Below are 14,430 nucleotides of genomic sequence, written 5' to 3'. Positions count from 1 at the left end.
GGGCCAAAAAAACATTTTATTTTCCTAATGTTAGATAAGGTATTTGCCCTTGGATTCTTTTCCAGGATATGTAAAGTTTTCCAAGCATTTAAGGTCTTTTGATCCTGGACTTTTTAATGCAAAACAACAGTTAAGCTTTACTCTTAAAAAATCAGGTTTATTTTTTTTCCTTTGTGGTCATTATAAGTTGGGTTAATCAACCTTTGTAAATTTTGTGAATTCTGCTGGCATTGTATTGAAGAAATGTATGTGTATCTATAAATAAATTTGTGGCCTTATGCTCCAACATACACATACACATATACATAGATCCATTTAGATATATATGTATGTATGTGAGATTTGGGATAGCTAGGTGAAGCAATGGATGATATACAGGACCTGAAGTTGGGGAGAACCGAGTTCAAAGCTGTCATCAGAAACTTAATTATTAGCTGTATTACTTATTCTGAGTAAGTAACTTTGTTTGCCTCAATTATCTCATCTATAAAATGAACTGGAGAAGGAAATAACAAATCACTCCAGACATAGGTCTGACATAAGTCAGATTTGAACTCAGGTCTTCCTGATTTGCGGTGCTCTGGTACCCACTGCACCACTTCACTGCCCCTCCAAATAATTCTTAAGAAAAATGTAAAAGGGGATGGTCAAAAAAGGAATCTCATTTTCAGTCCTTTCATCCCTTAAATACCCTATTACAATTGCATCATTACAGCATACCGAGTATGTGTGAACTAGAGAAGTATTACATCACCATACTAAGTACCAAGTCTATTTAAACTAGAGAACCATCATTCATCAATCACACTGAGTTAACACTTTGTTGTAAATATCCTTGTGTCAAGTATACTTCTCCAGAATTTCGGCCCTTTACCCCTTTCATTTACCATGCTGTAGTTATTGTACATATCATTTTCTTGCCTTTACTTGCCTTACTCTGAATCAGTTCATGTAGATCTCTGTAGTTATCATATTCATCATTTCTAAAGCACAATAGTAATTCATGTACCCTTGTTTGTCAGGTCAGCAAATAGTTATTAAATGCTAGTTTTTGAGCCATTCTCAGTCACTGGGTATCCTACTTCCAGTTCTTTGCTACCACAAAAAGTATTGTTTGACATTATATATATATACATATATATATATATATATAAAATGTTCTTTGTTTTAATCAATAAATTCCTTGGGATATAAATCTAATAGTGGACTCTGGGTCAAAGGAATGGACATTTTTAGTCACATTAATTTGTATAATTCCACATTTCTTTCCAAAATAGGTGTGCAGATTCATATCTCCACCAGCAAATCATTATTTTCTCACAAACTTTCCAATACTAACTATTCCCCTCTTTTTTTCTCATCTTTGTGAATTTTCTAGGTATGAAGTAATATATTTCTCTTGATATTGGCAATTTGGTGCTATTTTCCTATGGTTATTAAAATTTTGCAGTCCTCCTTTTGAGAAGTTTCTTCATATCCTTTAATCACTTGTTTATTGGGATTACTTTTTTTTTTTAATTTTATATATGTACAGGTATGTACCTACATGTGGGTATATACATACACATACATGTATGTATGCTTTCTGTATATCTTGTATACCAAACCCTTATCTGAGAAATTTGACCAAGATTTTTTTCCTATTCATCTGCTTTCCTTTTTATCTTAGACTGATTAATTTTGTTTGTGGAGAAGTTTTTTCCTTTCATGTAATCAGAATTATTTGTCATCTTTCATATTTGTTTTTAATCCTTGTTTGGGTTAAAAATATGTCTCCTACCTTTAGCTGTTTCTTTTCCATCTTCCTAGTAAATTTATCAAATAGAGAGTTCTTTCCTTAGTAGTTTATAGTTCCTGCTTTGTTGACTATTGGATTATCAGTTTCCATTGTTTTTGATTTTCCCTTTTCTATTCTGTTCCATTAACCTACTTCCTTTTTTTTTAACCACTACCAAATGGATATGATGACAGCTACTTTGTAACATAGTTTGAGGTTCTGAAGTTTAGCACAACTCTATCCATAATGCATAGTATCAATCAAATAATCAGTCAATAAGCATATGCCAGGCACTGTGGATAAAAAGTAAAAACAAATACTTCCTAACCTTAGAGAGCTTACATTCTAAGGGGAAAGAAAACATTTATAAATTAAAACATACAAGATAAATATAAAACATAAAGAAGGTAAACTTACAAAGGATGGGTCTGACCGAGGACCTCCTGGAGGAGAAAGCTCTTGAGCTTCATCTTAAAAGAAAGCCAAGGATTCTAAGGTGTTGAGAGAAAGAGCATTTTAGGCACGAGGAATAGCCAATGCAGAGGCACAGAGATGAGAGATGAAGTGTTCTTTGCAAGGAACCCAAATAAGTTAGTATGGCTGGATTGTAGAGTTCATGATGACAAATAGAATTTTAGGAATTTGAGAAGATAGAAGGGTTCCCATTTTGAAGAGTCTTCAATGCCAAATGAAAGACTTTATATTTAATCCTGGAGGTAAGAGGAAACCACTGGAGTTTGATTGGGGGTGGGGAGTATACTAACTCTCATCTTAGGAAAATCACTGACAGCTGTGTAGATGGACTGAGAAGACTTGAATCAGGGAGAAAACTTAGAAGACTTTTAATAGTTTGGATAATAAGGACTTGAGTTAGGATGGTGGCTGTGCAAATGGAGAGGTCACAGAGAAACACATAACAGGACTTATTAAATATATAGCTCATGCAAGAAGATGAAAACCTGGGTTGGAACGAGAGTGAACCTACATGAGTGAAAAGATCATTAGCACCTTAAAAATGAGAAAGAAATTTGGAAGAAGGTAGGAAAGATCTGAATTCAGTTTGGGGTAGGTTTAATTTGAGAAGTCTGTGTAGAGGACATCTGATAGTTAAAGATGTCTTAACAGACAACTGAAGGTGAAAGACTGGACCTCAGAAGAGAATAAATAGGAATTATCTGCAGAGGGATAATAATTAAACCCATGGAGCGGATGAGATCGATTGAGAAAGTATAGAGAGAAAAGAGAAGAGGGTCAAAGAGAGCCTAGGAGACATTTACTGTTACTTAAAAGTTACTGGATGTGACGTTGATGAATATCTATCAAAACAGACTGAAAAGAGGCAATCAGAAAAGTAAGAGCAAAACCAAGAGTTATCTAACAAAGTTACAAAAACCCAGAGGGGAGATAGCATCTCGTAAGAGAAGGTAGTCAGTAGTGTCGAATGTTCCACAGAAGAAATGAGGATGGAAGGTGTAAGCATTTATTTAGTGCCCACCATGTGCTGAGCATTTTGAACAAATATCTCATTTGATCCTCAAGACAACCCTGGGAGGCGTGTTGTCATTATCTCCATTTTACAATTAAGGAAACTGAGAGACTAAGTAATTTGCCCAGATCACACAGCTAGTAAGTGTCTGAGGCCAGGTTCCTCTTGATTCCAAGCCCAGTACACTGTCCCCTGCACTGCTTGCTGCCAGAGAGAGAAATAAAGAGGGATATCCTAATTAAACAATTACTCCTAGGTAACTTGAAAGAATGCTGTTTCAGTTGAATAATAAAGTTAGAAACCAGCTTTCAAGATTTAAAAAAAAAAAAGATGCCAGGAGAAAGTAGAGACATTTGTTATAAACTTTTCCAAGTTTGGTTGAGAATTGGAGAAGAGATATTGAATGATAGTTGATGAGAATGGCGGTAATTGAGGGATAGGAATAAATGACTGGAGAACCAGAAGAGAAGGAAATATTGAAGATTGGAGAGAAAGTGGGGATACTGGTGGGGGAAGTCTGCTGAAGAAGGTGGGAGAGGATGGGATTTGCATGGGCAAGCAGTTTCCTTCCTTTTACCCATCCCCACAATAGTGTCCAAGTATACATGATAAAGTACTGCTGTGAGAGATCTTATAAGTAATGAATCAATCTCTGCCAAGTCCTTGAACTATTTTTGCTTCAGGGACCTTCTCTGTAAGGTCCTGATGACATTCAGGTTTTCATTAGGCTACCAGACCAAATGGGAGCCCAGCTGAAAGCAATTAAAATGATTTGGAATTGCTTCCGAGTTTGGTAACATTTGCCAGAAAAAGTCAAAACTACTGCGTGTGTATGTGTGTGTGTATGTGTAATATGAGTAATTATATTTCTTTGCCTTATCTTACTTGATATATGTGAGAAAAGGGGAAGAAAGAGAGAGAATATTTAAAAGTTTTTTTCAAAATCATTTCTCAAATGTTTATCTCAAGACCTTCCCACTCTCATTACATTCCCCCAAAATGTTGTTTGCTTTTGTTACCAAAGTCTCTTTCAGAATAGGGTGTCTCTTTGACTTCGTATTCAAATGGCTTTTGCTAGTTATTCCTCCTCCCTTTCTCTCATATCATGAACATAGCTCTCAGTATTTGAAATGTGCTACCTCAGGTGAGAGTAATCCTATTTTCAACCTCCCAAGGTTCGCTTCTTCTCTTGGTTCCTTGGAATCACCTTGTTCCACAGTATTAGAAGTGTGTACCTGTATGTAATGTTGCATTTATCATTTGTTTTAAATTCAGTGCCTGACCTTCCTTCCATACGCCACGCAGCAGTGCAGGCCTGGCTGGAGACGGTCTCTGGAGGTAGTCTGGTGATATTTCTTCTATATCGATTCACAATAACCGCTCCTTAAGCTCAGCAATTCAGCTGGTATCTTAACAGAATTCTGCCCTGTTGCTCCTGCATGCTCAGGATAGGGTGGGATGGAGGGAGGGAATGTGCATTGCATGCCTTGCTCAGACAGCCATTCTTGCATGAACCAGATATTCATCTTAACCCTTGCAGGGCACAGTCAAAGAAAAGTGATGGTGTAAGTAGGAGATAGGTCAAATAGGCGGGTATGAAGAGTTGAGGAAGTGCCAAAAAAGTGAAGAAATATATTTTTAGCTTTGGGGTTTCAACTAAAGTCTGCAGAAGGACTAAGATATGAGAGCAAAGGAATTTGGAAGAATTCCACAAAACCACTGAGGACTCCCAGAAGAGGAAACAGGAAGAAATAGTTAGTTTTTTATGGAGTGAAATGATAACTACAAGACTGAAAAAGAACAGAAATGGTGCATATTGTTTAACTGAAGCCAAGGGAAGTAAGCCTCCTAGTAACCACTATAAGTAGAAATATCAGCTTGTTTTACAAACTACAAGCCGTAATTTCATTTTAGTATGAGGTTGATGAGGTCAACTGTCCATTCTAGATTAAGAGCTCTTATGGGTTAAGGAATAACAGGATTTATATTTCCTACTACCTTCGTGACCTGCCCTCCTCCATCTTTCTTACTTGCAATAGAGGAAAAAAGTTGGGAGTCCAAGTGGTTCAGAGCATTAAATCAAGAGAAGAAATTCCATCTGCTGCCTAGTTCAAATATAAAAAACATGCTGCTATGAGTATAAATCACTAGCCATTTGGATCTCTAGAAGACTTGACAAGACTGAAGTCTCAGAATATATGACTAAGATCAGGGATTTCCAGCTTTCACCATGTATAGTTCAGTGATTGGTGTGGCAGCTTCTGGCACTTTGCTCTCCATCCTAACCCGAAATCAGTCCTCCACTCCCTTGCCCAGGCTGTATCTTTCAACATTAGCTGCTGTTGCAATGTTATTTACCATTTGCTTATTCATTTTTGACATATGTGACTGAATTGTTTCTTTGAAGGTATCTTCTGGAGATTTTAATGTCTTCTTCCTCCTGACACTGTAAATTAAAAATAGAAATATTTGCTCAAAGACCAGGAGACCAGCCCAGTCAAACAGTAAACTAGACTGCCTGATTGGGAAACTTTATCTATTGATCTCCTATGCTCCCCAGTCTATTTTTCAACAGCAATGGTGGTTTTATTTTCCTAGTTCATAAGCATTCATTAGACTCTCTCTAATTTTTTGGAGCAATGGACTCATGGCCAATACTATTGTCTTAGCTGCTTGATATAAACCAAGTTTTATTTCTCCAATCTGGTAAAAGATTTTAGCAGGGACAGTTGGCTACATCCTTTAAAAAATCAATTGGGTGACTTTTAGAGAACTTTGTATTCTCCTCTCCAATGAAACAGAGCTCGAGGGATTGAAAAAGAAAGCACATGATTATAAGGGGAATGTGTATAGCAGCAGAGCATTTAAAGTCTCATGCAAAAGGGGACAATTTAATTGAATCTCGAAGGGAACTAAAGGTTCTACAGTATAAGGAGGAGGGAGGGGAAGTGCATTCCAGGCTTAGGGGACAGATGCAAAGGTAGAGTGCCATGTTTGAGGAACATGCAGAAGGTCATTTGACTGGACCGTGAAATGTCTAGTGAAGAGTAGTATGTAATAATATTTTTAAGTATTGTAAAAAATGTCAAACCAAACAGAAAAATGTGTAGAGGTGATGGAAAGCCATAGGAGTTTTTGAGAAAGAAATGACACATTCAGAAGTTTGAAGCATGGATTTAAAATCAGTCCAAGTAGATCCAGAAGAATCTTTAAACTGAAAAAATACCATTTTTTCCATAAAATTTATGTCTGTCTCAGAAGTCTAACTCCTTTTCTCCATTTACATTCCTAAGGCTAATTGTGAATTGCCCTTTGCATTATTGAGAGGAGGTGCAAAGATGGACATTTTATGGCAGAATTCCTGCTCCTCTCATATCAGGTTCCCATAGGGATCGTGGAGATTAGACCATCTAGTTGGAAGGACACTTTCAGAAACCAGGTTGTGTTCTTGTCCTGCTTCCCTGCAAAATCTAATCAAATGAGTAGTCTTTACTTTTTGTGTCACTCTATCATGGACTTTGATTCACAAACTATGTTTAATTAATAGCAAAGTCAGAACATTAGCCTCATACTTCAATGGCTTTGAATCTTTTGACTGTTGCAACTTATGAAACATATAAAGAGGAAAAGTGACCAACATCCCTCTCTACTTCTGAAGGAGTAGAGGGTGAGAAAGGCAGAAGGTCCTCATCAGGGATTTTTTTGTTTGTTTGTTTGTTGGACTCTGAATGAGATCTTGGATAATCTTGGATAATCATTGAATCATCACATTAAAAGAAGTGAACCATATCAGTATTGACATTTGTGAAATCAATTAAACCAGAAGACAAAATATAGGAGCAACTTAAAAGAAAGAATGAATGGCTCACAGTATCTACTTAGACAAACAGAATTTTATTTCATTGTGCCCCTAAAGGCCATTCATCTCATCTTGCAGGGTTTGTCTGCAAAGAAGGAAAAAAGGGTGAGGGCCATGGGGCAAATTTTAAGAACTTAAGTCACTTGCAACATATGAAATAGTCCCTACGCTCAAGGAGCTCATATTCTGCCAGAGACAAAATCCAGCTGATTTGTGATTGTCTGGAGGAGAGTATCAAGGGCTAGAATCAGGATGATAGCTGTGTGCTAGGGATTGTTTGGTATTTTGTCACTTTATTAGGAAGTTGTCAGAAAGTACACAGGAGAATATAGTTCAGATTTAAGAAATGAAAGATGCTATAAGCATGTAGACTTAGAAACTTTATGCCTATGTTACATGAAGAGGTTCAAGAAGAGAGGTATTAGACATGACAAATATCAGACATTGTCACAAAATATATATCTAATTTTCTCTGTCTTAACAGAAAAAATATTAGCTATTCTGGAAGTTATTTCAGAAATATTCAGGTGTCTGTATATAGTTAGACCATCAATTAGTTAAAAGTCAAGTTAAAAATCAACATCAGATTAAAAGAAGGGATAATATGACAATTACAACCTAGTTATACATAATGTCATTGACCAAAAATATGAAAAAAGGCAAAGATCTGTTTTCATCATCCCATGACAGTGGAACTAATTCATTGGACTTTAGCTCCCCCCAGAGGAAGGGGAAGTGATCCAAAATGTGCATGGATGACCTCTGTGCTGGAAACAACCTGAGAAAAAGCGACAAATTCTATTGTTACCTCCCCAGTGTTATCGAGGACACCATCCTATATACTTGTCGTCTAGTCTTTAGAAAAGTCTTTTTTTGGGGGGAGGAGGATGGTTCCTACTTTCTTTGTGCCTTTTACTTTATAACACATTATTCCCTAATATATTCACACACAGAGAACTATTTCTTGTAAAAAATAACAATAGTTAAATAATGTCATCCAACACAGCAACCTTTCCTGTCAGCTTATGCAACATTTAGCATTTGTAATGCTCCTTATTCTTTACCAAGAGAAAAGAAATTATACTATCACCTGTGCTCCAGAACCTATATTGGTCTTTGGACATTTACTCAGAATCCAATTGCATTTTATCATTTTTCCATTAACATTATTGTAGCCAATAGTATACTGTTGAGGAAAACTCAGCCATGTTTTCTTCACTGGGTATCATAAATGTCTTTCCATATTCCTCAGAAATTCCCATTGATTGTTATTTCTTATGTTAATATGCCATAGTTCAGTTTTCCCCATTGTTCATTTTTAAAAGACAGCTTAGAAGTCTCATGAATGTTAAACAGCGAGGTAGCACAGTAGATAGAGCATCCAGACTAAAATAGGGAGACCTGTATTCAAATATGGCTTTTAGATACTTAATAGCCTTGTGTCCTAGAGAAACCATTAACTCCTTGTCTCGGTTTCCCCATTTATAAAATAAGGATAATAATACTACCTACTTATCAATAGTATTATATTATGGTATTACAATAATTATTGTAAAGCACTCAAAAACATTGGCACATAACTGTCATCAATATTATTATACAAGACTTCCTTGACAAATGCAGCCTTAGAGATGAAGAGTTGTAATAGCAACTCTTTGATTATTCATTCAAATGGAGATACATATGATTAGCAGAGATATTCGCCTCTGAAAAGCGAATACTCCAGACTGAACCCTAATGCAATAAAGATTGCTTATAAAGGACAAGGTCCCCTCTACGTGGAGGAAATTCTCTAGATTGCATCAGTCCCTAAAATATTAATAAAGCTTCTTCCAGGTGAATTTTGACTATTCAAAAGAAAAAACTGTGGTAATCCTTAGAGGATAAATTAAATGGATAAAAGTACCTATTGCCCAGACTATGACATGTAGTTAGAAGACTGGGTCACTGCATCATTTGGGACATCAACAGCTAATGAATGCATCAAGTCAGAATGACCCAGAAGGAAGGGAACAGAATGGATCACACTGGGGAAATTATACATTACTTTTTATGTCCCAAGATTGTTCCCAGTATAAAAGCTTCACTTTCTAACCTAAATTTTCTCCCATTGTGTGCTCACAAATCTTAGAACACTGTGTTCTCTGAAAAATTAAATGGCAGATGAAAGGAATTGATAGGTTCAAGCAGGCTACCACCTGTTTCCCAGTGATGACCTACATGTAAGAAGTACATCTTAACAAAGGAATCATTCATGATATTGGATCAGAAAATGAGACATGTAGCAAGAGGAATAGCCTCAGTTCTACATGAGTGCTCACAAAACGTAGAAAGACCCAGAGAAAAACATCCAGCACTCTCTATGGAACATGGACAAGAATCACTCGGGATAAGAAGGCACTGATGAGTGCAGTCTATACTAAAGCAGTAAATAACTCACATTGATGAACTTTTAATTCCCATGAAACGCAGCAATGATAGTGACTTGCTATTATGATAATAGCCAGTGTCCATATAGTGCTTTAAGACTTCTACAGCGTCTCTCTTTTGATCCTCAGAACATCCCATTGAGGCAAATAGTATGTAAGTATTTTACAGATGAGGCAATTGAAATTCAGAATTTAAATGTTCATGGCTACCTTGCTAGAAGAATCAGAGATAAACAGCTCCAGGCTGGCTCTAAGTACAATTATTTTTGCTCTTTGTCACACTACTGCCCCTTTTGTTATTTTCTTTAGCCTGGACTCATTGATCCCCAAGTAAAGCAATATGCTTAAAGCAAGCAGTGTTTCTTACTTATTGTCTTGTGCAGGATGTGATTACAGATATTGTAAGGAAAAAAATATCAATAAGACATGGTCACTGCCCTCAGAAGAGTTTATTATCTAGTTAGTAGAGATGGGACAACTGCGTGGTGCAGTGGATGGAGTGCTGGGCTGTGACACTTATTAGCTGTGTGATCCTGAGCAGGTCACTTAACCACATTTGTCTCAGTTTCCTCATCGGTAAAAGGAACTGGGAAACCAAATAGAGTCATGAAAAGTCAGACATGACTGAACAAGAAGAAGCAGAGATAAGGCATGTTTTAAAATGAAAATAATATAGAATGTCTTACTCAAAAAAAGTTATAAAAAAGAGTGATGGCAGAATTCTTATAAGGGAGAGCTAAATACCACCTCCCCCACCCCACCCCTGTGAGCTTTTCTGCTCTACTGGACGCTGGTACAGAATTTGAGCAGGTGGAGATAGAAAAGAAGGGACTTCCTAGGTATAAAAGGACTGTATTTGAGGGAGGATGAGTAATACATTTTGGTTCAAGTACATTGTGTCAAGGAAAAAAACAGTAATTTGGAGCTCTGTCATAGAGGTCCTTGAATGCAAGATTAAGCTGTTTAGACATATTCCTTAGGCAGTGGGAGTCATTGGAGGTTTGTGAACAAAAATGTGATAGATAAATCTCACAGTAGTGTGAAGAATGGATTGGATTTGAAAAGCTAAGAGAGCGGGAGGTGGATTGGGATAAAAACAATTAAGAGGTTATTGTAATAGTACAAACAAAAATTATTAATGAAGGCCTGACTAGAAAACAGCAGAATAGCTAGGTGGAATATCTAGAAGGCAGCAGTGGCTATAATAAATTTTGCAGAGGTGAAATTAATAGTACTTGGATACTTGATTCAATAGTAGGCACCTCGATGCAAGGAAAATTGTGTTATTTGAGATAGATCAAAAAGAAGAGAAAATTTCAAAAAAAAATTATATTTTAAGCATTCATTGTTTCATAGGAAAGTAATTTCTACTAGGTAATTAAAACTGAATTAGAAGTAGAGATCAAGTCTGGAGATAAAAAGGTTTATTCTATGGTAGTAAATGAGGTTGCTAAAGGAGATGCTGTCTAGAAAGAAGAGCAAGATCAATGAATATATTTTAAGGAGGGAGAAGGAGAAAAAGGATTCATTAAGGAAATAAACAAGTAGAGGAAAATGAATTTAAAAAGTGAAAAGGAAAGGAGCCTAACAGTCATATCTCAAATTATGCCACAGTGTAGTAGTTCTCATAGCAATTTGGTACATGTTACAAAATAGAAAGGTTGACATGTGAAATAAATTAGGTAAAAACCATATTTAAAAAGAAAAAAAAAAACCTAGGAGCCTAGATTTTAGTGAAGACTCACTATTTGATAGAAACTACTGAAAAAACTGGACAGTCATGGCAGAATTTAGAACGTCATACCCTATATCAAGATAAGCTCCAAATGAATTTGTGCCCTTATACATAAAGGGTCACATTATAAACAAATTACAGAAATAGAAGAATTAATTTGCCAGGTTTAAGAATAAGAGACATTTGTGACCAAAGAAGGGGCGCAATGGATCACAGAAGATAAAAAGGACCATTTGATTACAAAAAGTTTTTGCACAACATCCAATCTAGCTAAGTTTAGAAGAGAAATAGTTGGGCACAGAATCTTTGCAACAAGTTTCTTTGCTAAAGATCTTATTTAGTGAGATATGGACAGAGAAGTTCTCGAGAAAAGAAATTAAGTTATTTATAGCTAGATGAGAAAATACTCCAAATGAGCAATAATTAGAGAAATGCACATTAGAATAATTCTGAAATTCCACTTCACATCTATGAGATTGGCAAAGATGACAAAATAAAAGTTGGAAAAACTACAGAAATTATAGGCATATTGTTGTACTTATAAATGGTCCAGCTGTCCTAAATAGCAATTTAGACTTATGCACAAAAAATTGCGTGCCCTTTGACCCAACTGTATCACTCCTATACGCATACCACAGAAATGAAAGGAAAGATCTTATATGTGCAAAAATGTTCAGAGTTGCTTCTTTTGTGGTAGCAAAAAAGAAAAAACAACCACCTTGAAAACTAAGGGATATTCATTAGTTATGGCAATGGGTGGGAGACGAATTGTGGTACATGAATATAATGGTATAAATACTTCTGTGCTATAAGAAATGAGGGAAAATGAAGTAGGAGAAAGAAAAGTGTATAAAGGAAACTCCAAGGTAAAGAAAAAATACCCAAAGAGGTTTATAATTAGAGTTTATCATCTAATAGCAGTGGTTACACATTTTTTTAGTATAACAATATTTTATGATATAATATAGTGCATAAAAATGTATCCACTAGTTCAGTAAGAAGACAAGAACTAAAGACAGATCAGTCACTGGATTTGATTATTGGTGGAAACTAGCAATAAGGAAGTGGCAGTAAGTGAACAGTTAGAGAGAGGTAGTTTGTAAAGAAGTTAGGAAAAGGTTTTTGTTTTGAACAGGTAAGTTTATATAAACACACATACACAAAGCTAGGAAAAATGAGGGTGATTAAAGCCTTTTCTCATATTTGTAGTACCTAAAACATCTTGTTTTCTCCAAAATACGTGTTAATTACCCCCACTATCTTTCTCCTTTGATCTTTTCCTTTTTAAGGGTGTTGCTCCAATTCCTTTAAACAAGGCTATAACCTCTGTTGTGAGGATCTGGGAGAAGTTAGACCAACTATTCAGAGCCTCCAAGGAGTCTGATTACTGATTCTCTCAATAGTATTAAAGTAGAACAGCATGAATTGGGCTAAAGCTCAGTGCTCCCAGAGTAAAAGATACCATTCTTCTTGGTCCATGCCCTTTCACTACCTTGAGCTTTGGACCTTTGTAGATCCCCGGAGAAGAAAAGAAAGATGATGTTAACCTAACTTAAGCTTGTTTCTACCTTTCACGTCACTGTAGAATTTTGCTTGACCTAGGCAAAATTGCTCCCCTTGGTCGAAATATTGGTCATATTCAGTTTCTCCTGACCCCCACTCTCGAGCCTCAACTGTCCCTGAAGACATTCCCCATCCCATCATTTACCTGGAGTAACTACCTTCCTTTCCCTGCCCTGGAAATAGTCTCCTTCCTTCTCTTAACCTTTCTGTATTGCAGCCCCATATGATGAAAATGATCTGGAGGAAGATGTGGATACTGAGCCTGCAGAGATGGAAGGAGAGGCTGCAGAGGATGGGGACACTGGAGACACTGGTGCTGAGTTGGAGGATGGTAAGGGTAATAAAAGAAGTGAAGAGGAAATCAGATTGTAGCAAACTCCAAACTGTAGGTAATTGGGAACAAGTTTAAAAACAAAAGCAAACAGCCTAAGACTGCCAACTCAAAAAATGACTCAACAAACCACAGAAGGAAGTAACTGGAAAGGACAGTCTTTTCCTTCCTTCCTGGCTCTGCTGACAATATGGAATGTACCTTCGTGTATCCACCTTCAAAGTGAAGCTAGTTAGAAATTCGCCCCGATTACCCCAATGTGGTAATTCTTTGGCTTTAGGCAAAATTCCTTAAATCAGAAGTATCCTCCCAAAAGTGGCTTAAATCAAGAGTAAAGTAAAAAATTGAGAAAGTTTTAACAAAATAAGTAAAAAAAAACATTAAAATATAGATAGCATTGCATTTTAAACTAGTTAATGTTCATCTAGTAGGGATCTTTTATACATACCTATAATATATATATTCTACAAAAAATTTAAAATGAGTATCCTAATGGACAGTGATGAGTATAACCGGAATAAAGAGCTCTATTGTAGGGATGTTTAATCAGAAAATATGGTGGACAAGTTCCATGGCAAGAGTGAGGGAAAGCTGATGTACTTTACAGGTATCCTCCTGATGACAACAGAAAAGGAAGAAGCGAAATGAAGGGAAAAAAAACGCTGAGAGAGGTCATGTGATTTTTTCAGGAGATAGGATTTTAACTCTTCCATTACTATATCTCCCATATTACTTACCTGAGTACAATTAATGAACATTAGAATAGGATTCCCTTGGAGCCCATTAGGAATTGCTATAACCTGAGAAGGCAGGAGATTTGGAAAGGAAAGACAATAAGAATTTGTATTTAGAACACTGACTTCCTTCTCTCAGATCAGCGGTGGTCTGATGACATCCCATCCGATGCTGAAGCTGAGTTGGGTTTACAGTGCCAGGAAGCAATAAAAAGAGAGCTGAAGCTTGATGTGTCTGAGAAGGAAGAGGAGCTGCCAGTCTCTCTACCAGACCAGCAAAAAGAAGGTAACCTTCTAACAAGAGAAATGACTTCACGCCAGTGAGTGACTATCTGGGGAGGAATGTGGGGATCCTCTAGTAAAAGATCCTCTGAATAGATAGAATCACATCCAAGGGACTTGGAAAATAGATGTAGAAACAATTGGTATGGAAAGAAAAATTAGTCTCATTTGGGTGCCCTTCCACCTTCTGTCAATTATACTATCAGTGCATCTTCCTCCTCAGCATTTTCTCCT

General features: G+C 36.5%; 1 protein-coding gene across 4 annotated transcripts in view; it reads left to right on the top strand.

The window, feature by feature from the left end:
* The window catches only part of MICAL3 (microtubule associated monooxygenase, calponin and LIM domain containing 3), a 243,831-nt gene that overhangs the window by 186,523 nt on the left and 42,878 nt on the right, over positions 1–14,430 (top strand). For 3 of the 4 annotated variants that reach the window (XM_074266836.1, XM_074266837.1, XM_074266839.1), the window contains 2 exons: positions 13,067–13,180; positions 14,054–14,200. In XM_074266836.1, coding sequence (XP_074122937.1) covers positions 13,067–13,180; positions 14,054–14,200 — 261 coding nt within the window. Of the gene's footprint in view, positions 1–4,538; positions 4,602–13,066; positions 13,181–14,053; positions 14,201–14,430 lie in introns of all 4 variants that reach the window. The other variant, XM_074266838.1, reaches the window with a different exon arrangement.

Source organism: Sminthopsis crassicaudata, chromosome 5 (assembly GCF_048593235.1).
Source record: "Sminthopsis crassicaudata isolate SCR6 chromosome 5, ASM4859323v1, whole genome shotgun sequence".
Taxonomy (NCBI): domain Eukaryota; kingdom Metazoa; phylum Chordata; class Mammalia; order Dasyuromorphia; family Dasyuridae; genus Sminthopsis; species Sminthopsis crassicaudata.
Note: the sequence above shows the minus strand (reverse complement) of the source record. Positions and strands in the feature narration are given on the sequence as shown.